At 40.6% G+C, this 25004-nt stretch overlaps 2 protein-coding genes across 2 annotated transcripts in view; both read left to right on the top strand.

The window, feature by feature from the left end:
- Positions 1-205: 205 nt before the first annotated feature.
- On the top strand, positions 206-3089 carry LOC142931673 (ubiquitin-conjugating enzyme E2 2-like). Its single transcript, XM_076075701.1, has 7 exons — positions 206-378; positions 891-954; positions 1131-1162; positions 1452-1529; positions 1624-1729; positions 2539-2632; positions 2727-3089. The coding sequence occupies exons 1-7, from the start codon at positions 355-357 to the stop codon at positions 2770-2772; spliced, it is 444 nt and encodes a 147-aa protein (XP_075931816.1). The 5' UTR covers positions 206-354; the 3' UTR covers positions 2773-3089.
- Positions 3090-4208: 1119 nt separating this feature from the next.
- bicc1a (BicC family RNA binding protein 1a) overlaps positions 4209-25004 on the top strand; it is a 53930-nt gene continuing 33134 nt past the window's right edge. Inside the window, exons 1-2 of the mRNA XM_076075702.1 lie at positions 4209-5150; positions 21499-21545. Coding sequence (XP_075931817.1) covers positions 4958-5150; positions 21499-21545 — 240 coding nt within the window. The 5' untranslated portion in view covers positions 4209-4957. The remainder of the gene's footprint in view (positions 5151-21498; positions 21546-25004) is intronic.

Genomic DNA, 25004 nt, shown 5'->3' with positions numbered 1-25004 from the left:
AAGGTGCACTGTCAGATTATAATAACTGTTTGGATGTAATGGCCTAGTTTTTGTATTAAAGTTTTGTTCTAAACGGTATTCATTTTAATAAGTTTACTGTTGCTAAATTCTTAACAGAGTGGTTTCCATTGGACGAACTGGGTCCATGTGTTTCGGCAAACTTGGCTAAAAAAAACTCAAATCCCCACAATGCACCGCTCCATACTTCATCGTCGAACAAAAACGCGGAAACAAAAGAAATAACCAGTTTGTCACAACAAATAAGACCGGTTAGGCATAAAGTAAGCGTAGCTGTAGCTGACAGCTGTCAAAGTTAACACTGTAGCTTCGCTTAATCTATCTGAAGGACTTGCCATGGCTCTAAAAAGAATAAAGAAAGTAAGTATCCGTCTGATTTCCGTTAATGTACAGAAAATGTTGGGGCGATGCGGGGAAACGACGCTATAGCGTTAGCCAGTCAACCAGCTAACGTTAGCTTAATAGCATCTGTATGCTAACCTAACGTACCAACAGTCGTGAAAGCTTTAACGAGAGGTAGCGTTACGGGTTTCACTACCAGCAAGTCCGATATCTATGTCACTGCCGAAGACACTACCCAGAAGCCAGTTAGCTAACATTAAGTTAAGCAGTATAACTTAAACGAGCTAACTTCCAGCTAACTACGAGCTAAATTTGGCCTAGCAAACTAGCAGTGTCAACGCCCTGTACGTTTGTGTTGTTGGCTACTTTTCAATATGATTTAATTACCCGACATTTTAGTTAGCTAGCTGTTCGCTAACGTTCGTTAGTCACAGACTGTGAGCTTTTTTGTTCTTTAAAGCAATGCACGGTCATTACAGTGCTACGGAAGCTGTCAAACTCTTTAATTGTTGTTTTGTTCATTTGTACAGGAGTTACAAGACTTGGGGAAGGACCCTCCAGCTTCATGTTCAGCTGGACCCGTAGGGGATGACTGTAAGTATAAGAATATATTAACCTGCCATTTTCGCAAGTGTAATGCTGTAATCTGCCACTGTCATTCTTGTTTGTACTGTGGGGACTGTGTTGCAGTATTACTGATTTGTGGGTATAAAGCCTTGGTACTAAAAAATATTTACACAGATTGTGTTGTCATCTTTGTTTTCTTTCAGTGTTTCACTGGCAAGCTACCATCACGGGACCGGTGAGCTGTTTCTGGATTAGTTTCCTAGATTTTATTTAAAAACCAAGCTTCTTCTGGATCTTTAGACAATAGTGTTTTATGTTGACTTTACAACCCTTTCTGTTCTGTATTGAAAGCACAGACTGGCACACTCTATCCCAGTGTTAGTCTCTAAAGCTCGTGGCGTTTCTTAGACAATAGGAAAAAGGGGAAATACCATAATGCCATACTTTAAACATGGGAAAATAGTATTTTTTTTTCCCACACAGTACTAGGCATAATTTAACATAAATTTTCCTCTTCTTTTTAGAATGACAGCCCGTATCATGGAGGAGTGTTCTTCCTTTCTGTCCATTTCCCCACCGACTATCCCTTTAAACCACCAAAGGTAAGATTATTAAATTTAGAGATTTAGTAGCTCAAAACTACATCACCTCAAAAGGGAATTTGATCTATTAATGCTTTGTTTGTTGTTTTCATAGCTTTCCTTTACAACGAAAATTTACCACCCAAACATCAACAGCAATGGTAGCATCTGCCTTGACATCTTGAGGTCGCAGTGGTCACCTGCTCTTACCGTATCAAAAGGTAACTAATATCTTCCTTTCCTCATGTAAAGGTCAGGAATATCACAATAATGTCAAAGTTGCGCTGTGATTTAGTGCCATATATGTTGAAGAAGCCTAGTAGTTCTATCAACATCTCTATGGAGTCAGCAATTGAATGTAAAATAACATAAAGAAAGTTCAATTAAATAATATCTCAACTATATAAATAGTCAGTTTTCAAATTGAACTGGATTAATTATAAATAATACTCTAATAATATATCAATGTTCATCTCATTTAAAGTACAATATGGGTAAATAAAGTACTTCAATTTAGAAAAAATTATTTAACCAAATTGTCTTCGCCCTGCAGCTTTAAATTCAGTTAATTCAGGTGTGACGTGATGTCAACCAAAACAGCCATGATATTCATATTCTGCTCCTCTTCTATAAAGAGAAATAATTGTTTGCAGGGACTTTATCTGTGGTTATTGAAACCACTTGTTTCAGCTCTATTCCTCTTCCCCATCAGTGTTGGGAAGTGAATGAAGGTGTTAGTGATCTGATGGATCGATCATATTGGGCTCCTAGATTTTGGATCTATAACCGATTTGACGCTTTGAAAATAGTGTGATTGCGTGTTTTGTAGATATGTGATGAAAATAATGACTAAAAATACACTTTTTTTCAAGAAACTAAACTAACAGAATTTTGATATAAAGGTGCATGAAATCAAAGCTTCACCATTTGTATTTAAATTGGTTTATGGAGAATTAATTAAGAAGTTGGAAGTCCTTTTTAATCTAGTTGAAACGTGTGTGCATACTAATTTTTGGTCTTTTTCTTCCAGTTTTATTATCCATATGCTCCTTGCTATGTGACCCAAATCCAGATGATCCACTAGTCCCAGACATTGCGCACATCTACAAATCAGACCGACCGAGGTGAGTACAAAAGCCAACGCGTTTGTAATTTGGAAATACTTTCATCAGTCAACTAATCTTGAGAAACTCAATCTACTTATTTTTTCTCTTTTAGGTACAACCAAGTAGCCAAAGAATGGACTGAGAGGTATGCGATGTGAGGAACTGGAATTTCAGCAACAATGACGCATCCCTGAACACCTCAAAATATGACAGTTCTGTTTCAACTGCTCATCCACGCTGGTTCTAGTTGTGGTGTTTTATTCGCTTGAAGCACTTTCTCTACTTGGACTTTACTTGACTTAACTGTTTTTACTGTTTCTCTTTTTTTTGCCCCTTTAAATTTGCGTCATTATTATAAGTTGTTGTTGCGGTGGTGAGATGGCCTGATTATACTTTTCTTTTAAGAGATTTATATTGTACCAGACCTTACTGGATTTATTTTTCATTATTTTGCATTAAAGACATTAATCGATCAGTGAGTTGCAACTTGTTTCTTGTCAATACACATGAGTAAACTGAAACTGTGGCCCTTCTTGTTGTGGCATAAAGTGTTTGATTCAGTGTACAGTATATTTCTATCATCCACAAATCAGTCTGCCCCTTGTTCTACTATTCACATGGCCACTAGGTGGTAGCCTTTACTGTTTACCGCCTTTTACATCAGGAAGTTTCTCTCCTGGATAACTTAATATTCATATTTGTCTTTCATTTAATTCAGGCCCATTTGCTAAGGGGTTATTCATGTGGATAGTGGCCATTATAGTACCACGCTTTAGCAATTCAAATTAGACCATCCATTATCATCTGGTTTCCACTGGTGAGGCTGGTGTACGCACAGTAATTGAGCAGCTTATGATCCTATTGATGTGTCTACAATACAGTGCAAACATGCTGATATTAATGTAAATACGGGCATACACATTTCATTTCTGCAGTGCTTTTGTTGATGTGACTTAATCAGACTACTAGGTTTTGTGGGGACTTGTCCTAGTAGAACACAAATGTGGTCCTCACCTTTTTGGAGATTCCTGATAATGTTAATAAAACATTTAGGTGACTGCATTATCATTGATGGATTTATTTGCACGTCCAAATGTGCTAGAAGTGGACTGAGAGAGCCATGGTAGCGCAGCACTGTGGTTACTTTGCTTTCTAATGAAAGCTCCAGCTGTCCAGATAGTCTGGAGGCCGACATGAATAGGAAGTGCGACTCACGTGAGTTTTATTTACATATGAAGAATAACGATGATGGTAGAACATCACGAGCCCCTGGCCTGACATGTTCCTGTTGTGGAGGTCAAGTCACAAAAACAGCAGACCAAAATATTAGACAATGACATAATACGGTGTGTAGGGAATTACCAATAAAAACGAGTTAAGCTAACACCATAAAAATGTCAAATTTAACATGGAAAATTGCATTTATCAAGGCCACTGGAAACTCAATCATTTCCACACCACAGCATGAGAATAAGCCTGGAATTATATGAGACGTGAAAACCTTTTATTGTCTACATGACTGACCTGGTTCTGTATTACTTCATCAAAATCAGCACATAAACAGCACTTTTTGTGTGTTGGCTTGCTCCCCATTTGTTTTCGTTTCTCTTTCCTGTATTGCTTCCCTTTACCCAGGATCCCTTTTCTCAGGATGTGTAGTGTTTCCTCTATTAACCAATACATTGCGTGCATGGGGTCTTATTATAAACTGCCAGCCTGAGTGGAAAATTATCATTTCTGTGTAAGTCAAGCCTGCCTTGGTTTATTTTCATATGGTATAGAATGGACTTGTTACAATATTTAGCTCATAACTATGATTTAGTTTGCTATAATCTCTTAGAGGTTTCACTTAAATGAGACTTAAAAGTTGTGTCCCACAGTAGGTAAAACAAATTAAATCTAGTGAATTTCTCACAAATGCTAAAGTTTTGAGACTTCACTTGAAGCCTTGAGGAGGAAGATGGTTTTTTTAAGTGTTTCTGGGAGGAGCCCGGCTTTTCTTTTTTTTTTGCAGGGTGACACGTGAAACTTTCTCGAGGAGTTGGTTGGTATGTTTGCTGTGTCCTGAACGCGCTCCGTTAAGTCGGCGGACAACCTATAGCTCAGTGGACCAGTGTGCTCCTGACTATTTTTAGAAGTCCGCCTGTAAATGGGGGTAAAACGACGGAGCCTGAAGAAACTGCAGAGGAAGGTCTCAACTGCGCTGCAATGAGCCCGCACAGCACCACGAAGTGACGGAATAAAAAAAAAAAAAGTTAACAGAAGTTCAACTGCTTCGCTTCAGCTCGACTTCACGTTGAATACAAAACGCAGTGGCCACTGGAGAAGTTGCTGAGCAGCGCCATGGCTGCCCAGTGCGACGTTCTGAGCGGATACTTGCAGCAGTCGGACCAGGGCTCCAACAGCGAGCGCAGCACCGACTCTCCTCTCCCGGGATCAGAGGAGGACCTGAGCGGACTCCATCCGCTGCCAGACCCGGAGTGGACCGAGGAGAGGTTTCGGGTGGACCGTAAGAAGTTGGAAGTCATGTTATTAGGTAAAATAAATGAAATGAACTAACTACAAAGTTAGTGGTAAATTTAAGTGTTTTCACTGGATAATGCGGTTTTAGCTTATATCCTGTCCACGTTTCATCTCCTGTCCCGTTGTTTCCGAGAAGCTGCACACTTCATCCGCCCTCTTACGGCCCCCTTTGTTTATGTTAGACTCATGCAATTACCCTTTCTCTACACAACTACCAGCCTACTTTTGGTAACTTAAAATGTTGGCACTCCTTTGCGTGGTCAGGGAAATGGAGCGTGTTGTGTGCGTGATCTGAAACGAATCAATTAAGACAATTGGGGGCCAATTATCTTTCGGTTTTCAATTAGCGTTATAAAAGTAGATTACATGTTGACCGTGGAAGGAAGTTGGTAGTTTTACGCTGATTTGAGAGTACAAGTTGTCCAAAACTTAAGTTTGAACAGAAAGTTGAAAAGGTCAAAGACAAAAGACAAAAAAAAAGGACCAATGCTGTGCTTATGGAGGTAGTAACATGCCCCGACCACATGCTGTCGCTGCACAAACTCCCATGGCGTGCATTTATTTGTTTGTAGACTAAACTGATATTGACCTGAACATGGAGTTTGCTTACTTTTCTGTAAAAAATAATAATAATAAAAAAAGGCTATATACATGTACAGTAGCAACAGTTTTCATTAGAAAATTACATTTTCATAACTTCTGCCTCAAAACTTAATGCAAGATTCCTTTAGAAAAAAAAAAAAGTAATCTTATTTGTTCTACACTATCATGTTGACTTTTACTGCGTGTGTGTGGTGTTGCTATTCGTTTTGGTGATATATTTTACTCGCTGTGTGATCTCTCTTCTAATCACATGCAAGTGATGGTGAACATTAAACGAGCGATGACAGACTCATCAGGACAGGACGGTCTCTGTTGGAACGTCCCTGGAGACTCTTTATCACACATTTCAAAACACAAGAGTGTGGAATATTAGGATTCTTTGTGATTTCCAAGAAGGCAGAGACACAGCCAAACAAGAACTTAAGAGGAACATCAGTCATAATTGTACTGTAATTAAAACGAGCATGATGTAGCGTTCGGATGAGTAAAGCTTTTGGTTCACTGTAACTTGGTGGAAGCTGTTCGTCTGTAATGTTTGAGTTGTAGTTTCAAATTTGTCACTACTTTTTGGAGTAATCCTCAGCGAGCGTCTGGTCTTGAAGTAAGTTTATCCTAAACACTCAGACGCATGCACACACACACAGACATAGTTCCCCTTGAGAATGTCCCGTTTGCTGCCTCGCTGCTCGGTACATTCCTCAAAGCTCCATGTCATCCCCAACTCTTCCAGGAAAACAACTTAACCAGAGGCCGGCCCTAAAACTGAGTGTCCCGGACAAACCGTGCGCCACGTCCTAAAAGTGTTTCTACGTCTGTTTGTGCTATGTTTAATCTATCCAGTCTAGTCTTTACAGTTTAGTTAGTGCGGTCTCGTATCGCTGCCAACATCTTGTTTCACAACTGCTGCATCATGACATCACGGGTGACATTGCTCATGTTGACATTGCAGCGGGGTTGTGGAAAAGAAACAGGCCGCTGTGTTCATCTGTCTCCTAGTTTTTCTGGTCAGTTGTAGGTTCAGGTTTTAAATGCCTCTGTATCGCAACTGTGAAACTGCTTTAACCTTTAACCTCTGGCCTCTGGCCTTCAGGGAGAATCCAGGATGTCTGGTTGTGTTATATGAAGCTACACAGTCTTAGCATCTGTCGAGTTTTGCACATGAGGACCAAAAGCTACAGTTGTAGTCTAGATTTGTTTCAGTAGATGTAAATTCAAACACCAGCATAAGGCTCTTTTAGTCTCCTCAAGTTGGGTCAGATCTCTGGAACATCTGGCCGTGTTTTGATTGGACGAGCTGCAGACTTTGACGTGGTACATCATGTTCTGAAGGCCAGAATCTGGACTCTAATGAAATCATTTTATGGCAACTCCCGTTTGTGTTTACTCTGCGTTTTATTGTTTGTGACGGTATCTCTGGTTTCCCTTTCCTGGAAAGTTAAGACCGGCAAAGAGCCACGGGTCGATACGCGCTGAGATCACTTCCCAAACAACAATAGCTCCGCATCTCATATTTTTACCAGATCCAGGTAATGTTTCTGCAGTAGTTTGCATTTTTTGCGGGGCATGAAATGGCCATCTGTTTCAGCAGCAACCACCACTTACTTACAAATGATTATGTCAGTGGTTCATTTTTACCTGAACTGCTGTGAGGTGCACTTGCTTGTGTACAGTATGCTCAACATGAATTCACTCTCTTGCTTACGGATAACACATTCCTACACCTCCATAAGAGGTTTTGAGAGAAAGACGGAGACATTGATTTCTGCTTCTTTATTTCCAAATGGTGGAGAAAATACAACCTAATGGATGCATGAATCAATACAATGCACAAATAATAGGGACACATTGATTTGGAAAAAAAAACAAGAAATTAATTGAAAGGTTAACCTATGAAAGGTGACACGATAGTGTAAAATGCTCATCAATGTCCCACAGCACAAGGTGACGTCTTTAAATGTCTTGTTTTGCCTGACCGGGCAGTCAAAATACCAAAGATATTCAGTTAATAAAATGAATATTATAAAGCAGAAACACAACTAAAAATCTATATATAGATGGTATATTGATCAGCTTCCTGTCTGTGTTGTCCGTTGTACCCGACTCATAATTGGCTGATCAATTCCTGAATACTTCAATCAATTACCTTTGCTTTGCTCTCTCTGTGTTGACCTTGTTTAGATATGAAGCTAGCTAATTGCTATGATTATGGATTGTGGTGTGATGCAGGTCAACAAACAGACAAATGAGCCTGAAACGTGTTTGTTTGTGAGATACATGCTTTTGTCGTCGACCTCTTGGCTAAGAGTTTGGTTGATTTTAAGTTTTACAATGAATCACGACCTTCTACTGTAGGGCAATCAAATCGCCCCACTGATTGCAGATGCTCACTGGTTTTATGTGATGTGTTGCCTCAAAAGAAGGCTCCTCCAATCTGCTCCTTCTGGACGTAATATACAATCTTTTGAAAGGTTTCAGGAAGTTGTCGCATCTTTACCAACAATAACCAAGGACAAGGAGCAGAAGACAGATAACTAAATGTAAATTGTATTTATGGATACATTTAGTTGATAAATGTTATGTATCCATGTGTCTGAAATAGAAAAATGCATTCATGTTCTTTTATTTTCTGCATCTTTTTACTATTTAATGAGTTTTATCTATTTTTTTTCATCCATCTCATCCTCAGCATTTTATTCAGTAATTGGTAAATTGATTTCGCAGACAGCTCACCGTAGTTTTTAAGGTATGGCCAGAGAAATCTGATCTCCTGTAAGTGCATTCACTCCAACGCACGTGAAGTCTAATGGCAATTATATGAGCGTTTAGTCAGGAATCTTAAAATGTTTTTGCTAATAATAATGATCATTTCTAAGAATAAGGGTTCATGGTGGGACATCAGACTGGTGAGGAACCATACAGTCAGGGGTTATGTACATTTTGAATAATAAAAATGACCCAGAAGCACTTTATGCCCGTTAAAATATGTTAGTCACTCACCAGCATGTCTCCACACCGAACAAAATCTCAGCGTACACGCTTAAACTACCCGTTATTTGGATCCGCAGTATTTTACGCTCCCACTCTGGCACCGTTCGCATCAGGAGAAAATGGAAATTGTTAACTTCTTAGCAATTACAGATTTACTGTTCCTGGCATTGGCAGGGACGCAGGTTGCTGGGCTTGGATCAGTAAATAGTGTAAAGTGACAACAAAATCTCACCGTGCCAGCCGTCTGGGTTTAACTGTTGTACCTTTGGCACCCCAGAATAGAACTCCCAAGTTAATGACTTGGATGCCTCGACACAGGCCTGAAAGCTTGAAAGATAGTTTTATGTGTTTGGGGAGCAGGAGAAGAGAACTTGGGTACCTTTATTTACATTCATTAGGAAGTTAAGAGACATGGGGCAAGTGTGGGAAAGATGTAACATTTTCTTCAAACGGAGTGCGTCTACTCTCCATGTGCAACCAGGTTTTCCACATTTCTTCTTTTAAGCACACATCGTCACTGATGTATTCAGCTGCGCACAGGGTCAATTTGAGGTTCCCCAGCTCAGACTAGTAATGATGAGAGTTTAGTGGTGTTTGTGACTGAGCATGGCCTCCCGGTGAGCCAGTGTGTGCGCACACAACTTAACAACATGTTTGCTGAGCAACAACAGCCTGCAATTAGGCTAAGCGAATCATTTTCTTCACTGAACTAATTTGCGTTCCTGCTCCCAAATTGCAGACTATTATTGGGTGGCTTTGTCTCGGAACGGAAAAAAAACTGTTGTTGCATTTTTATGGTAATGAGAAAGTACAAGGTCTTCGCAGGTCTTCTCGGTATGCAGTTATCAGTATAGGTGCTGCTGCTTCACCTAATGTCCTCTGTGTAGAGGATGCTCTGAACACGTGTGTTGAAATGTTTCTCACACACAACTTCATTTGTAGGACACAAAAGAATATGAATATATTCATTTGGAGGCCAGTGGAAACTCTTCCCCTGAGAAGGGAAAATGGCCCTCCGATGAAAATGTAATTATTATAATTTTCAGTATTTTCCCTTCTTATTGTGTGGAGAATCATTTCTCTGGCTTCTATACCCACATAATGAGGTGTGTGTGTGTGAGGGCCTCATCCTCCTCTTCCTCCTGGGTGCTGAGTAAGACTCAAAGACAGGAAGTGAGTGTCTTGTGGGGAATGTGCTGCAGGCTTTCTCTCTCCTCTCTCCCTCTCGGTCTCCTCCTCTTGAGCATTCAAACACTGCTCTGTTGTTCCAGCTTCCATCAGATCCACTGTGAAGTTGTTGCTCTTTATCCTAAAACCACAACACATCCCTCACCTTCTAAACCAACCGATTCCCAGGCAGAAATATTTTTGAAACACATCGGCTTTTGGCTAAAAAAGTAGAGCTGCACAATTAATTGCATATAATCATACATCATGATTAGGGATGGGACGATATAGGATTTTATCAACGATCGGGATAAAAGCACAATAAGTTGATCGTGGTGAATTTCCTTTGTCGGGATAATCGTGGATATTGTCATGAGGGACTTTGGTCGGTATCATGGGAGAAAAGTGAAAATTAGAGCCTGATTTAAAAAGAGATATATATATATATATATATATATATATATATATATATATATATATATATATATATATATATATATCATGTAAGAAAAAATACTCTTGGTCATGTCATTTTTTAAAATTAATTTATCTTTTTATTCATGCAGAGAGAACTTATTTAATATTAAGTTTAAATGTTTTTCACAAAAAAATTGTTTTGATAAAAAAAAAACATGTATGTACTTTCTGTGTCGCAATCAAGATATTTGCTTATCAACTAAATGTAAAGTGAAGCGAATTCACTATACAAGTTTTAAGCATATTTTCATGATTATCGGGATAATGTAGTGAATTGCAAATTTGCATATTGTCCCATATCTATTCATGATCTCCATAATTGATAATTAGGCACAATTCTTAAGTTACATTGATTTACAGGTGCAGTACTCTTTTTCATGTAATGGCATTAGATTAGTCCGATGTGAAAGTAGAAGCAGGAACCTTTGAGAGCAAACCTTACACAGATCACCTTTCAGGAAAAACGCAGTGACGAGTGGAAAACAATAGACTGAGCTGGAGAGGAAAGTCCTTTCTGATGTGAAAATTGTGTTTTCCCTCGGATGAGGTTGACATCTGTCATTTGGAGATATTGTGATGTTCAAACCAGATTCTAAATGGATTCTGTACGAAATGTGTGTGAGGGTTGTGAATGAGCCACAGCAGCAGTTGTTCATATGTTGTAGCTGTGGACCACAGTAAGAGTAGTTGCCACTGTCGAGACAAAAAGAATCATCAATCATTTCATCAAAGGAGCGCTGCATTCACTTCTGTCAGTAACGGGTTGTGCCTAATTAGCCTTGCACATAGTTTAGTCTAATTGAACTTTGACCTTTTGAAATAGTGAGACTCTCCAGATCGACTGGTTGTTTAGGAAGTATTGATCGTATATGTTGTTTATCTGCTGTCACAATGACGGGTACTGCATGGCTTTAATTTAGTGCAAGGACAAAGATAAAGGGGAAATAAGTGTTGGGTTAAGGAGGTGTATCATTTTCAACTTTAGGAATTCCGAAATTAGCTTGCTAGCCGTGTTGGCTTCAGCAATTCATGCTTAAAAACTCTTGTCATGTTGTTTCCAACATTACTTTTCTCACTGCTGCACCTTATGAGAAGCACTGCCACATCTGTCCAATGGAAACCCATCTTTCTCCAAAGTGTCAACTTCTCATGAAACAGGAAAAACAGCCTGGTATACGCACTTAATCCTTCAGGTTAGCTGAAAATGTAAAAAGCACCGAATACGGAGACGCGTAGTTTTCACTTGACAGCAATATATCCTACTACCTTTGAGGAAATCTCTCTTGGTGTGTCTCTGTATTGTAAACGTTTTCCAGGACGAAGCTGTATGGGAAGCAAACGCACATCAGAATATTCAGTCGGTAATTTAAATGGTTCAGTTGATTCAACTGCTGGATTTTGCGCTTCATTGTGCGTTGCCTCCTTGCCACCTTCTCGCTCTCTCTCTCTCTCTCTCTCTCTCTCTCTCTCTCTCTCTCTCTCTCTCTCTCTCTCTCTCTCTCTCTCTCTCTCTCTCTCTCCCCCCTTTTCTCTCTGATTTTACTGAGACATGCTGATACAATTAAACAATTCTATTCGACTTTGCTTACGCGTTGAATTCCTTCATCCTGGGCATGATGAAGCTTTCAGGAGCTGTAATATAATTGAGCTTCAGTCGGCGGAAAAACCTGTAATTCATTACTCAAGAAAATAAAACCAGGAGTCCTATTTCAGCCATCCGAGTGGAGCTGGAGTGCTGTGACCCATTTCTGGGCTTCTGGAACTGTAAATGGGCTGAAATGAATACCTGTTTTTCTACGTCCCTCAAAGCTCTTTTTCTTCAACCCTTTTCAAAGTGCAGATTTACATTCTGTCTGGTTTGCGGTTGCTATTTTGGAAACGTTTCTTGGGGGGGGGCACCCTTGACTTAACGCGTGCAGAACACACACACACACACACACACACCAACCACCCGGCCCTTAACCACTCCCCCCAAGTGCTTTCAGTGTTTATCTTTGGAGAACCTCGGGTTTTGGTTTGTTGTTCTCTCTCTCCTCATTCAACATCCAGTACAATCTGCCTTTTCTCCACTTGCCTTGATTGGAGAGAAAGCATTTTTACAAGAGTACCTTATTGATCGAATCCTGGCAGCCGCCAGAATATTCTCCTCTTGAACAAAAGAGAAAGGGAGGAAAATAAGAATCGAGTCCAAGGGCAGGGATTTCCTATAAGGCCCTAACTGAATTATGTTCGTTTCCTCGGAGCTCTTCTGTTTAGCATAAACTACTCTGATTGGACAAATCGGTGGAGAGGTTGAGTCATCAACTAGAGGGGTCTCCAAACTGATAGAGAGATGGAGCAGGGACCCCCTGCTATATATATTGTATAAAGTTGTGTTTTATATTAAACTGGGCCTAGTGCCATGTATAAACATACCTCTTTATTGTGCATTCAACACTAAGCTATTCAAATAATACACAGGTTCATATAGTCATGTTTTTATTTGAAACATGTGCAAGGTACAGTGAGTAAACATACCTCGTCAGCTGATGCCAATATCAACATTGTCTGTCAATTGCATGATAATCATGCATACAAGCTATTCAAATTGACGCTTTTATTTTAAACATAAATGTGGAAATGAAAAATGAGTGATGGCCTATTAGTGCCACTGCCATTCATAAACATACCTGTTATCTTGCATACAATGCTGAACTATTAAAATAATGGACAGATTCATGTTTGGAAAAAAAAAAAAAAATAATAATAATTTTTTTAAATATAAAAAAAATATGAAAAATTGTCTAATCAGCTAAAAATGTCACGACCACCTGCAGTACCTCCGCGGACCCCCTGTTGAAGACCTCTGAACTAGAGTAATCGAGGAAACAATTTCACATCACTAGAATCCTGCCCAGATTGCTCGTGTCTTTCAATGGAGACGTGTATGACCTTATGGTTGAAATGCAGATGAATGTGAAATGTCAATGATTTCCCCGTAGCCACAACGTAATGTCTACAGGGCAACTCTCGGCCTGTCAAGTGAGACTGACTCCCTTTGCTCCGTGGGGGACCTAACACAGTAGATACCAGGCACCAGGAATGTACAACGTTGTGTAATCACTTGGCAGCATTCACACAAGAGAGATAACGGAGGAGACGATAACCCAAACATGTTACCAGCCAGCAGCCTCATGCCAGTCTATGTCTTATTTCCTGGACTGGACGATCTTACTGAAAAGATGCTGCTGTGTAAATATAATAGTCTGTTAATGTGAGGTCGTAATGGACTTTATAGGGAAACAACATGATTTAAAGTCTGTTTCTAATTATTTTTAGACCTTGTCGCCCGCGTGACCTCGGGGTCGGTGAGTCTTGCGTCTCTTGCCTGCTGTCGTCTTTGTCGGCAGGAAAGTACGGCAACGTGTGGCACTTAGTGCGTTTATTTGATGGCACAGTTGCTTGGCAACCCTGCAGGACAGAGGAGAGAGGAGCCGCTTTGAGCACAGAGTGTGACTTCTGCTCGGTACAGAAGTAAGCTGACGGGTGTGACTGCGGTGGGTATTTCTTTACCAGAGCTAGAGAAGTGATGGCGGTTTTCAAAGCAAGTTATATTCCTGAAGTTTTCAGCTCTGGTTGTTTTGGTGACACAGCGCTACTGTGTGCGGTTTAATGCTACAGCAACCGCTCTTAGTTCAGCCAAACAAACTCCTATTGTTTTAATTAAGAAGTCAGTCAGAAATAACTTTCTGATTTTGTAGAAAATGGGCAGTAGAATATAATTTCTTAAACAGCCAAGATAAAAAGTCTAGCCTGTTGAGGAGCAACTATTGGGTCAACAAATGATCTCACATAATGCTTTATCCCAAAAAGCAGGATTTGTAGTAGAAGGCATATTTGTTAGTCACAAAATATTAACAACCTCCCAATTTTCCTTTTACATAGATAAAGAAGTCGATGTTGAAAGCTCGGGAGGCTTCTCTGGCGGTGTTGACGTAAATATCACATAAAGCAAACAGCCGATTCTGCTGTAATTGTAAACTTGGTGATTAGATACCACAGAGAAGCAGTTTAAGTGTTTCTCCGGCGCTGTAGTCTTTTGTTTTGGAGCCAACTTGTCTAACGTACGCCAAAAGTAGCTCGCAGGGAAACTTAAGTGTTGGCTTTTGTCTATTTTCTTTTAGATGTCGAGCCTATTACTGCCAACTGCGTGTCAACTGCAACGTGATACACTCGTAGAAACATTGTGTCTTTGAAGTGAGGTGTTTAGGCTTGATTGATGAGAACAGCCCCCCCCCTCCGTCACTCCATAGCAACCCACTGAATGCTATTGATTGTACTGGATACAAACTGGTTTCTTTTTATGGTCTAAACCTCTTATTTACCTGTCAAATAGCCTTTATTGCTAAAATTACTGTGTGTGAGAGAGAGAAGTGGGTGCTATAAAGCACACTGTGAGACATTTTAGATTTGTCACCTGTCAGATTTTACTGCACCATTTACACAAAGGAAGCTATTCCTTCATAATATCTCTGTCTGGTTGACAGGCAATGTTGCAGGCAAATCACTGAGTCAGAACAATCAGCAATGTTGCAATGCGGTGGAGTAATTTATCAGGTATTTAATCACTTGATTAGGCAAAGTTGGACTTTCCCAGCTAGGGATTTCATCAAAACCCTCAATTGAACTTCCAGGAAATATGTTATATTGTGAATACAACATTACGTATACCTTTATCGATAGACGTTTTATCCATTTTACTCGCCCTGAATGAGTGATGCAACTATGTGAAATATACCACAGAAATCAAATGATGTCAAAGTTATCATTCCCTCCAGTAACGCAATTCAAATTGCAGTCAAAATAATCACAATTAGATATTTCTTTGCTAAATTCTCAGCCCTAGCATGGAGACATCCCATGTGTACGCTACAGTAGAAAGCACGCGTTAACGTATTATTAAGCATGGGTGCACCCAATGAGTTCATCGCGTTGCGTGTGTGCTCTTGTTTTGCTACGGCTCCCGGAGGCCTTCTCACTAGCTGCTTGTTGAATCAGCTGAGAGCTGCTGCGGCACACCGGAGGGAAGGACATTGGAGAGCTGGTGTGAAAACATCGTGCGCTCCCGCTCTTTTCATAAAATATGGGAAATGTAGTTCTTTCATACTCGCAACAGCTCACAAGTCTGGCTCTAATAGTCATCCGTCTCATTTTAGTAAAGGCCTGTGAGCAGATGGTGGACTGAGATGTCAAACCTTTCCTAGATTAGACTTGTCATTTTGTTATGAAATCCTATCCTGGTGAAATTGTTGTATAAAGTTGTATAACTGTTCTCATTTCAATGCTTTCGTAGACTTTTCTGTGAATGTCCCGAGTTTCACCTTAAGTGCTCTTGTGATTATTGCCAGTGCAGAGGATTTTGTGTAAGCAGCTCTGCAAATTTAGAGATTTAGCCGGTGCCTTCAGGGGCTCTCCTTGCTTTTCGTAACTTAAAAAGCTCCTGTCTTTATAGAAATCCTTTGACTTCGTGGACTTTGCTTGATAATTCTGGCACGGCACGGATGTTGGGTTAACCAGGTGTACAAACTTCCCCTTTTTATCATATGGTGGTAAATGAATGAATGACAGTGTGTTCAAAATTAATGGATATTGGCTTAAATCTGAGCTATAAGGTATTTGCCCTCTTGTTTGCGGAAAGCCATTGAGGATTTGTCCACCTTTCCATTAAACCTGGCTAGCGTAGGACTGAAACTAGCTGATAGTGAAAACCTTCATGTCAAGATGTCTTGGTTTGGTTTGTTATGGCCCGTGTTTCGATTGATTGTTTGATTGTTGTGTGTGTGTGTGGATTGAAGCCATAACTGTAAAAGTCAACACTGTTTACATTCCCTCAGTGTCAAAACAGCAGAATTCGTCTCCCCACAAAATAATGGATACCAGACCCCGTTCAGTCTGCCAGCCTCGAGTCCTGTATGCCTTTCACTGCATCTTCTCTCAGTCCTTCACGTGCAGTGGCAGTGATTACATACATAATGTAATTAGATGGAGAGAACAACAGGCTGTGCATCTGATTAACTGTAACCATCGTGTTTACTTTGTCAAATGAATAGACAATCCACACAACTGCTTTAAATTCATTACTTGCTCCATATTTTCTTTTAAACGCCAGGAGGACAAGATTGATTACAACATTCGATGTGTGCTCGGGGGTCTTGTGTCGTTTTTCAGCTGTGATGCTTTTACAATCTGCTGTGCTGGAAGGGAGGAGCGCTGTGTTGTCCTCGTGTAACCTGGGCCAAGGAAACACCATTAGACCGTTCTAGCGCTTGAGAAACAACTGAAACAAAGTCTCCTTGATGTAAATCAGAGCTGAAAAATAATGTTAAATTAGGGATGTTCTTTTCAATGCTTGTCCGATCAGTCTTAAGGAAGTCATTTAAAATGGGTTTTTTTCGGATGGCAGACAAAATAATGGTGAATGATAATTGGTTATCAAAGTAACGAGGCATGAGCGACACATTTTTGTGGTAAAATGCCTGCCAATTATTTGAGAAAGGGGATCACGACAAATGTGAAAGAGCCAATGTTGTTGGCAAATCAAATCTACAAGACAATAGATTGTGAATTTGAGAGCCACCATATTTTGATTTGGTGGTTTCCTGCATGGAAAAGGTTGCCCTTCAGCAGCTGACCTACAAGTCTCAGATGTTGATCTTCAATGCAACAATAACTTAAAACAAATTGTTCAGCAGCGATTACAAATTGTCAGTTGACAAAGAAACCGCGGTCGTGGTTGGTGAATGTTGGGAGCAGCTAATTCAATATCACTCCACCGATTTAGCATTGCACTCCTTGCACCCACGATTGTCAGTAAAGAAAAGAAAAAAATCAAAAATTAATGTAGCAGAACCAGAGATGTCGTCTTTTTTTATTTCATGTATTGTTCTTCCTTCACAAAACCTGGTGCCTACACTACCCACAATGCAATTCAACGCCCAACACGGAGGGCCTTGAGCAGCTAGCCCGAAGCAGAGAGGAGGAGCGGCCTGCAGAGGTCTGGCGAGCTCCCTTCTTTTCCAACTCTGCGCAATTTTTTTATTTTTTTAAATTTGTATTCTTCCGATGTTTACCGTTTCATGTCAATCAGAGAAATACGCTGATTTCAACAGTTATTTCTGTGGCTCATCCTACAACAAGCGCGCTGTGATCATCTCATTCATGCTTGTCACCATAGTTATGGCTCTCACACAGGATGATTGACGGCCCCGTTCTTAATCCCACCTACAAAGCTCTCATTTGCTCAGTTGTTTTTCCATCCAGGAATACACTCAACCTTCTATTCAGAGGTCTTGAACCGGACTCGTGCTTGTGGTAATGAAGAAAGTCTGTCTGCTCTAAGAAGCCCCTCCCACGTTTATTTTAAGCCTATAGCACACTGCAGTTTTAGAATAAGTTAGATAAGTGGTGGGTAGGATGAGACTATCAGAGTTCATAGGTCACTCTGCTGCACCCCTCCTGCCTCTGCTCCGGGTTCTCCCACGGCCGGTTTACACACCACACATGTGCCGACAGGATGTTTTGCTCTTAGCACATGGTTCCTGTTTTCACTCAAGTTCCGTATCAGATTCCTCTCGGCTCAAGTGCCAAAAATGTTGTTTGTGTTGGTCTTTCGTTGTTTCAAGGTAAAAAAAAAGAAAAAAAGAACATTGTATATCTCATGTTGTTTTTTGTCTCCTGAATCATGCCGTAAGGCCTCGTTTTACTCTGACATCAGAGTTTTGGCATAAGGGTTGAATGTGTTGAAATGTAATACTGCTGACTTAGTACCAGCAAACATTTTTTTATAGTTTGTGTGATGTTTTATTTCATCGGTTGGCTTCATAGGCTGATTGGAGTAAAAACATTTGATATGTTCACATGTGTATGACTCTCTCCTGCATCTCCCACACTGATGTTGAATTATATATTTACAGGAGATGTGCAAAAGATCAGCATGTCCTTAGTCAGTTTTTGGGTGCAGCTGAAATGTAATTTACTGAACTATAAATATAGTTATCATGCCGATGCTAGCTGCACAGGGCTTGTTGTCTAATTACCGGCCCTGGTTGCTGAGCCTCACAGAAAGAAGCCTTGGCTCCACAAAGTCACATCTGTCACTTCGCCCGACAGCATCCTCACAACCCGGCCAGACACGCAGCACAGGTGGCTTTTTCTTTTTCCTCTCTCGGTAAATGTTTTCTCTGTGAATAATACCAGACCTCTGTTACATACCCAGTAAGTTTACAACTCAGTGACAGTTCAAGTATGTTGGGATGTTCTGTATGATCAAAAGAATCCAAAGTTCAACAGCATTACTGAGGAGAGTATTGTGACATGTTTTTTTTATCTGACTCCTTAATTGGCCACTTAAAGAGACTTTTGGTGTTCTTGTATCAAGTAAACAAAAGTAAATCCCAGAGAGAAAAAAACGAGCACTACTAGACGGTTTCAGTAGACAAGTAGGAAAGACAACGGTCAGATGTTGCTGCGCTCCTCTTTGTTTGTCTTAGTTCTTACAGGAAACGCTCGCAGGAACGTGGGTCTTTCATAAACTTGGAGAGCTTCAGGCCGCCTAAAGAGAGACAGAGCCGTTCTTCGTCATTCTACCTCAAAGCTGAACGTCATCTAAACTAAATATTGGATCTAAACACTTCTACTTACTGTCATCGAGATAACCAAATCTATTTCCTTTAGCGTAAATGCAGAGCAGCTTGTTTTATCATCAGCCAAGGCTCACAGTCAACTTTCATCAATGTCGGTTAATCTGTGGATTACTTTTTTTTATTGTTTATTCTACAAGTGTCTGTCCTCTTCTCGCAGCTCAAATTCCCAATCTTAAAAAGTTAAAAGATTTTCTCAATAGGTATTTAAATACAATCACAAGAGATAAAGAGTTTGGTATAGCTGTGACCAACAAGTCTATAATATTTATAGTTTATAAATTACTATTGCAACCAAAACCAAACTGTAGATTCATTTTCTCTTGAATTACACACGAAGAAACGTTTGAACTGCAGCCCTAACTGTATCTGGCTGTGAGCCGAGTGCATCACTATGAGCACCAGCCGCTCTGAAAGATGACTAACTTTAAACAAAAATCTGCGGCCCTTGAAGCAGCTAAAGCGGCATTCCAACATTGCTTCAGCAACTTTGTTATTTCCCCGTCTGTGACACTCTCCATCGGCTGATGTCACCCTTCCATGGGAGTCACCACCGTCAAACTGTGTTTCCAAAAGCAGGTAAAGTGATGAAAACGTTGACATATCTGCATGCGTCTTGTTTCTTCGCTTTACTTCGTGGGTGAAGTGTTGAATTGGACGTTGTCTTGTTTACTTTGAGGCTACATGGGATAGTGGTTTCGGGTTATAGTTGGTGGTGGGAGTATTTCCTTCATTTCTGTGACCGCTTTATGAAAACTGACTCTGAAATGATGCGTTAGCCTACATTAGCCATCAGTTTCTAATCCATATCCTTCTTAGATTTCCTTTTTTTATTATTATTCCGTCTTGAGTGACGAGCCAAAGGGTAGCCAGAATGCATCTGTTATCAGTGTGATCGGGTGCTGAGCGTTTGATGTACGCAAATTTCATCTGAAAACGACTTAACCGTTGAGCCAAGAGTCTGTCTGTCTCCATGGCTTGATAAACTGCGGCCTGCACGTGTTTACTGGGCAGCCTGCGTTAAGTACAAGCATGTGTTAAATGCTCATGATGTATCACCAAAGGCCATAATGACGGGCCTGGTGGAAAATGAAATTGTGTTTCGTGAGGGTTTTCATTTTCTCTTTTGTTGTGCTTTGAAATGTGGTGTTGATGGGTGAAGTCATAACAATGCCTTTCACACCCAGGTTTCATGACTTACTGTGTGCGCTGCAGACATACTTTTTAGGGGAACAGACATTTTACACGACAGCCAACTATTCATTCTGAAATATAAGCATTGTGATCTGCAGATGACACATAGCAGGACTTTGGTTTTCTTTTAATCATACCATCATTCTTGAGGCCAGCATTTATGCCTGAACTGTCAAACCTGCAAATAAACCAACAAATTCCACCAAAAAACTTGAAATGCGGAAATGACATCATGGGCTATCCCAAAATGGCCGAGTGATGCAAGTGCATTCTTGTTGAGCCTTCAGCGTACAAGTTGTAAATGTTCAAAAGATATTCACAAATGCTTTTATGTGTAAATTATTTTAATGCGTTCATAGATTTATTTGTTTGTGTATTTGTAGATCTGCTTTATATTTGCAAAATATTTTTTGTGAGTTCAATCTTTTTTTGTATTTGTGGAAGGTCTGTTATATTTACATATTACACTCGATGTGTTCACACAAATAACATCGAGACAAATATATCTCCGCGAGACGGCAACAGATCCCTCTCAAGAACGCCGTCTGTCAGGCGTCATGAAACCTTCCCTGTACTCCCAGATGACAGAGGAACATGAGAATCCTCCTTGGAGAGCAGACATGTATTCGGCATCAACAGAGCAGCCACAGCTCGAAGGACTTGCAGATGTGTTGGAGGGACTACAGGCCTGATTTGTTTTGGTGGTTAGACCTCTGTTTCTATCCAGCTCACTGTATCAGCTGAGGGAGTTTCTTGGCATTTTCACATGAAAATTACTTTTTAAAGTACTGGGACTCTCCTGAGTGCCTATTTTGTTTAGAGAATGGGCAGTTAAATTTAAAAGTCTTTAGATACTGTTAGTCCCCAGCGGCGGAAGTGTACAGTGCTGACAGACGAGTTTCCAAAGTGTGAAAGTCCCTTTTAAGAAGTGCGAAATAGACACCAGTTGACCCAAGTGTGGGATAAAATACTTCATTAACGCCTACTTCAAAATATTTTCACTGTAGCCATCAATTTGTCACACAGAAGCTGTATCCAATCTCCAGGATTATAGAAAATGACTCGGAACTTTTTTTCTCCATTCTGCCAAACAAAATATCCAAAGAAATGGAGATCCACCATAAGCACTGCTCTGTGTGAAGATACCGGATAATGTGATTTTGGCCGTGTTAAGGTTATGTTGTGTAAAGAAGAACTGAGCTGTCTTTGTGTGGTTTTATGAATACATTTTTCTCTTTCTCTGTCTCACTCTAGCTGCCTCTGAGGGGAGAGTCAACGGCGGTGAGGATTTCTTTCAGAAGGTGAGTCGTGTGCACTTGGATGGTGTTTGCTTTGTCTTTAGGTTGCGTTTCAAGCCCACCGAGCTGCGCTTCCCTCCTGGTTTAGGGAGCAGATGTCAGGTGCTCCTCCAGTCACTCGTAACTGCAGATCAAAACAAACTGAAACAACGGAGCGACGATGACGTTGAATCACTCCGGGGCTCTGATCCTGTAACACAGCTGACACAACACTGTGGGCCTTTCTCACTTGCATAATGTACCATAATACACCAGATCATCTCCTCGTGTTTGAAATGAAGTGTTTTCCTTTGTCACTGATTTAATTAGTTAATGCTCTCAAGGCTTCGTTACATCCTATAAAACAAGGTCTCTGGTGCTCATTGATCAGTGAAGTGTGTGTGAGACCCTGTGAGGTAATACATTTCCTTCACTAATGGTCTTTCATAGAAGGTCCAGCTACAAGGATTAGTTTTTTAAAGCACATGTTCTATTAAAACAATCATTTTGTTAATTAATGACGATGCAGTGACTTATTCCTTAAAGTAATTGTGAGCAGGGCTGGACTCTATAAACGATGTATAACACTGATCATGATGGAAAATGTCCTCAATAAGACGATCATAAACTTTGAAATGCTGTTGATCCGTTACATTGCTTGACAGCATACTAACAACCGATCGCATCACAGAAAATAATTTATTTCTTAACTTTCATATTGCACAGACAAGATTGAAGGTTGTTGGTTATTTTTTTGTATGATTTGTCTATTTGAAGAGTCTCTGTGGCAGATCAGCTCCTGGTTGTCTTCAGATTCTTGATCACTGTAATACAACAGATGAAAAATGTTGCCTTGTTGCCCAACCCTAATCCTCACACAGTTCATTTCTCCTTGTGAAGCATTATTATGGTTATATTGTAAATATATATTATATTATAAAGCAGCGATTACAAGCATTAGTTGAGACGGTGATTCTACGAACTGGCAAACAAATGACCTCGATTCGCTCTATTTGTTTAATTTGAACCTCAAGTATTTGGGGGAAAGTCTGTGTGCTGTATCAAAATGAATCAAGACTAATCACATGGTGCTGAAAATGACAGCAATCACATTTTCAAAGAAGTTAACTGCTAATTGGATTTTGACAGCTGGTATCTCAGTTATGTGGCGCACTTTAATGCATTCAGTCTTGTTTGAAATCCAGTTTCCTGAATATGTTTAAACTCCCTCCATAGTATGTTAAGGACTCTAGATATTCTCTAAATCTGTCTCCACCTCTTTTGGTTTGGATATAGCTGTAATGTTTAAGATATCCAGTGTAGGTGTCTACCTCGCTCCACACAGCTATCCTGACTAAATCCGGCTGTCGGTGTATTGGCTCTGCCAGTCAAGTTTTTTTTTTTTTTTAAAGCCTCTGGCCGTAATTCTGTCACAGCTCGTTCAAAGAAACAGTGGTTACTAGCGGTTAAGTTGTCAATTAGAAAATTATTGTGCAGCTGTTTGGGTTGGCAGGCTGGCGAAGAGCAGCGAAAGAGGAGTGTTAAGGACATGTTTTTATTGTAGAATTTCCATTTGGATAACTCTGTATAGTCTCCCTTTGATGGCGTGATCACCATACATGCCCAATTAAAGTCAGGAAAATAAACACCGAGTGCGACTGTGGAATGGTATTGCTGAAAGAAAATGGATGGGGTGTGTGAAATACCTTGGAGTTGATGAAAATGGAAACTCTTAGTTGGGCTGTATCCTTGCCCGTCCAACACACCCATCCACCACACACACACACACACACGCACTCGCACTCAGTGAGACTAATAAAGTACATGCGTAGCAACTCTCCCTCACGTAAGGCAATTTTTGACGCACACACATTGACTTTAGGCTTTGGGAATGAGATTTGGCAGCGAGATTTAGAGTTCAGTCGCTGACGAGAGCAACATAAAACAGTCAACCCCCGCGCTTTCTCCTCGGGCCCCGCTGGCTTGTGGTCGATCAGACCCTCTTACTCACTGTCTGCTGGACTTCCTCTGGAGTCCAGAGCAACATTTTGTAATAACCCCCTCCATGTAGTCAGTGAGAAAGTTAAGAGGATAGCAGATGAAGTAGGACCACAGGAGGGTGCCACAGCTGGAAAATGAGCCTCGTGCAAAAGTCCCCGCAGCTCACATGGGGGAATCTCGCCAGCTTCATGTCCCTCTTTCTCTTCAGGTGTTGTTTTGGTCTCCTATCTCACATTTCCTCTCCTCCTCTTCCCTCCTGTTATTATTTCATCTTTGTATTTCATTTCACTTGTGTGTCATAACCAGTCTGGTATAACAAGTTTTTTTTTTTTTAATTTTTCTGCAAACGACTTGCTTGAAGCGTGCGTCAGTGAACAGTTCCGTCACACGTTTTGGACTGAGAACTGTTGGGAGTGTCAAATCATGGCAAAGACCACTAAGCTGTTTGGAGAGCTGTGCAGAAGTTGAGCCGCGAGACAGCAAAGAGCCGAGAAGCTCGGCTGGTGGAGATGATAACTGTGCGCCACAGAGGAGCTTGGAGTGGATTTGTAAGATGCTTTTGAACCACTTTGCAAGTTCATCCCTGATCCCCCTTCCATCACTCCTTCCCAGTAGTTGTGGCTCTGTAAATAATGCCAGGCGTGATGTATAAGTGCCAGTGCACTCAGATCTTAGGCCAGGCGTAATGTATTTTATTTGCTTTATAGTGCTGAAGCATCTTATATTTCGCTGCTCTGACACAGGGAAAAAAATCGGAAAACCGAGGACTGTTGAAAGATGAAATATTTGGTTGCCATGAAATTGTGAGATGGTAAAATACAAAGGTTACTTCGAGTAACACCAAAACATATATAAACAAATGTTTGTGTTTCTCAAGCCGTGTAGTCTCGACACATTTCAACAGTAGATGTTTTTGCAGAAGAGCCTTTCTACTAATGTGTGTTGCTCTTTCATAACCATGCACATGTTAGCGTTAGCCCCGTGGTGTAATGGGGCTTTAGCTGCGAGTTACCACTCGAGTTATTAACATGAACTCAGTTATGATTGTTGTGTCTCGTGGGAACTGTTCAGTCCACGCTGTTCCCTCAGTTAGTCTCTTTACACCCTCCAACAGCCCTCTGTGTCCCCCTTCCAAACACACACACACACACACCAGCTGAATCAACAGCTGCACCATCGCAGTGTGGGCCAGGAAACATGCCTCTGCCATGTTGATTGCTGCTGTGCTATAGACTATAGTATAGCGGCACACACACACACACACGGTCACGTGTTTTGAACACATGTGTGGCCTTTCAGGACATTTTCTTAATGATATCCTGTTTGATTTCACGTACAGCTCTGCGCTCGTCTGCATGCACCAGCTGCAAACCTCAAAGAAGCTATCATGTCAAGGTTGTGCCGTGAAACTAATCAGAACCGTAGCCATTTATGTATTTATTCATTTCAGAAAGGGAGTGGCAGCGAATATGACGAAATGTA

This window comes from Anarhichas minor, unplaced genomic scaffold (genome assembly GCF_050575085.1).
Source record: "Anarhichas minor isolate MPS153535 unplaced genomic scaffold, ASM5057508v1 ptg000054l, whole genome shotgun sequence".
In the NCBI taxonomy this organism is placed as follows: Eukaryota; Metazoa; Chordata; class Actinopteri; order Perciformes; family Anarhichadidae; genus Anarhichas; species Anarhichas minor.
This window is presented reverse-complemented; position numbering and strand designations above follow the sequence as displayed.

Excerpts from the sequence above, each read along its gene's own strand:
- LOC142931673 (XM_076075701.1), top strand. The coding sequence starts at position 355 with ATGGCTCTAAAAAGAATAAAGAAA. Across the intron at positions 955-1,130 it reads TGGACCCGTAGGGGATGACT|TGTTTCACTGGCAAGCTACC; the intron begins GTAAGTATAAGA and ends GTTTTCTTTCAG. Across the intron at positions 1,530-1,623 it reads ATCCCTTTAAACCACCAAAG|CTTTCCTTTACAACGAAAAT; the intron begins GTAAGATTATTA and ends TTGTTTTCATAG.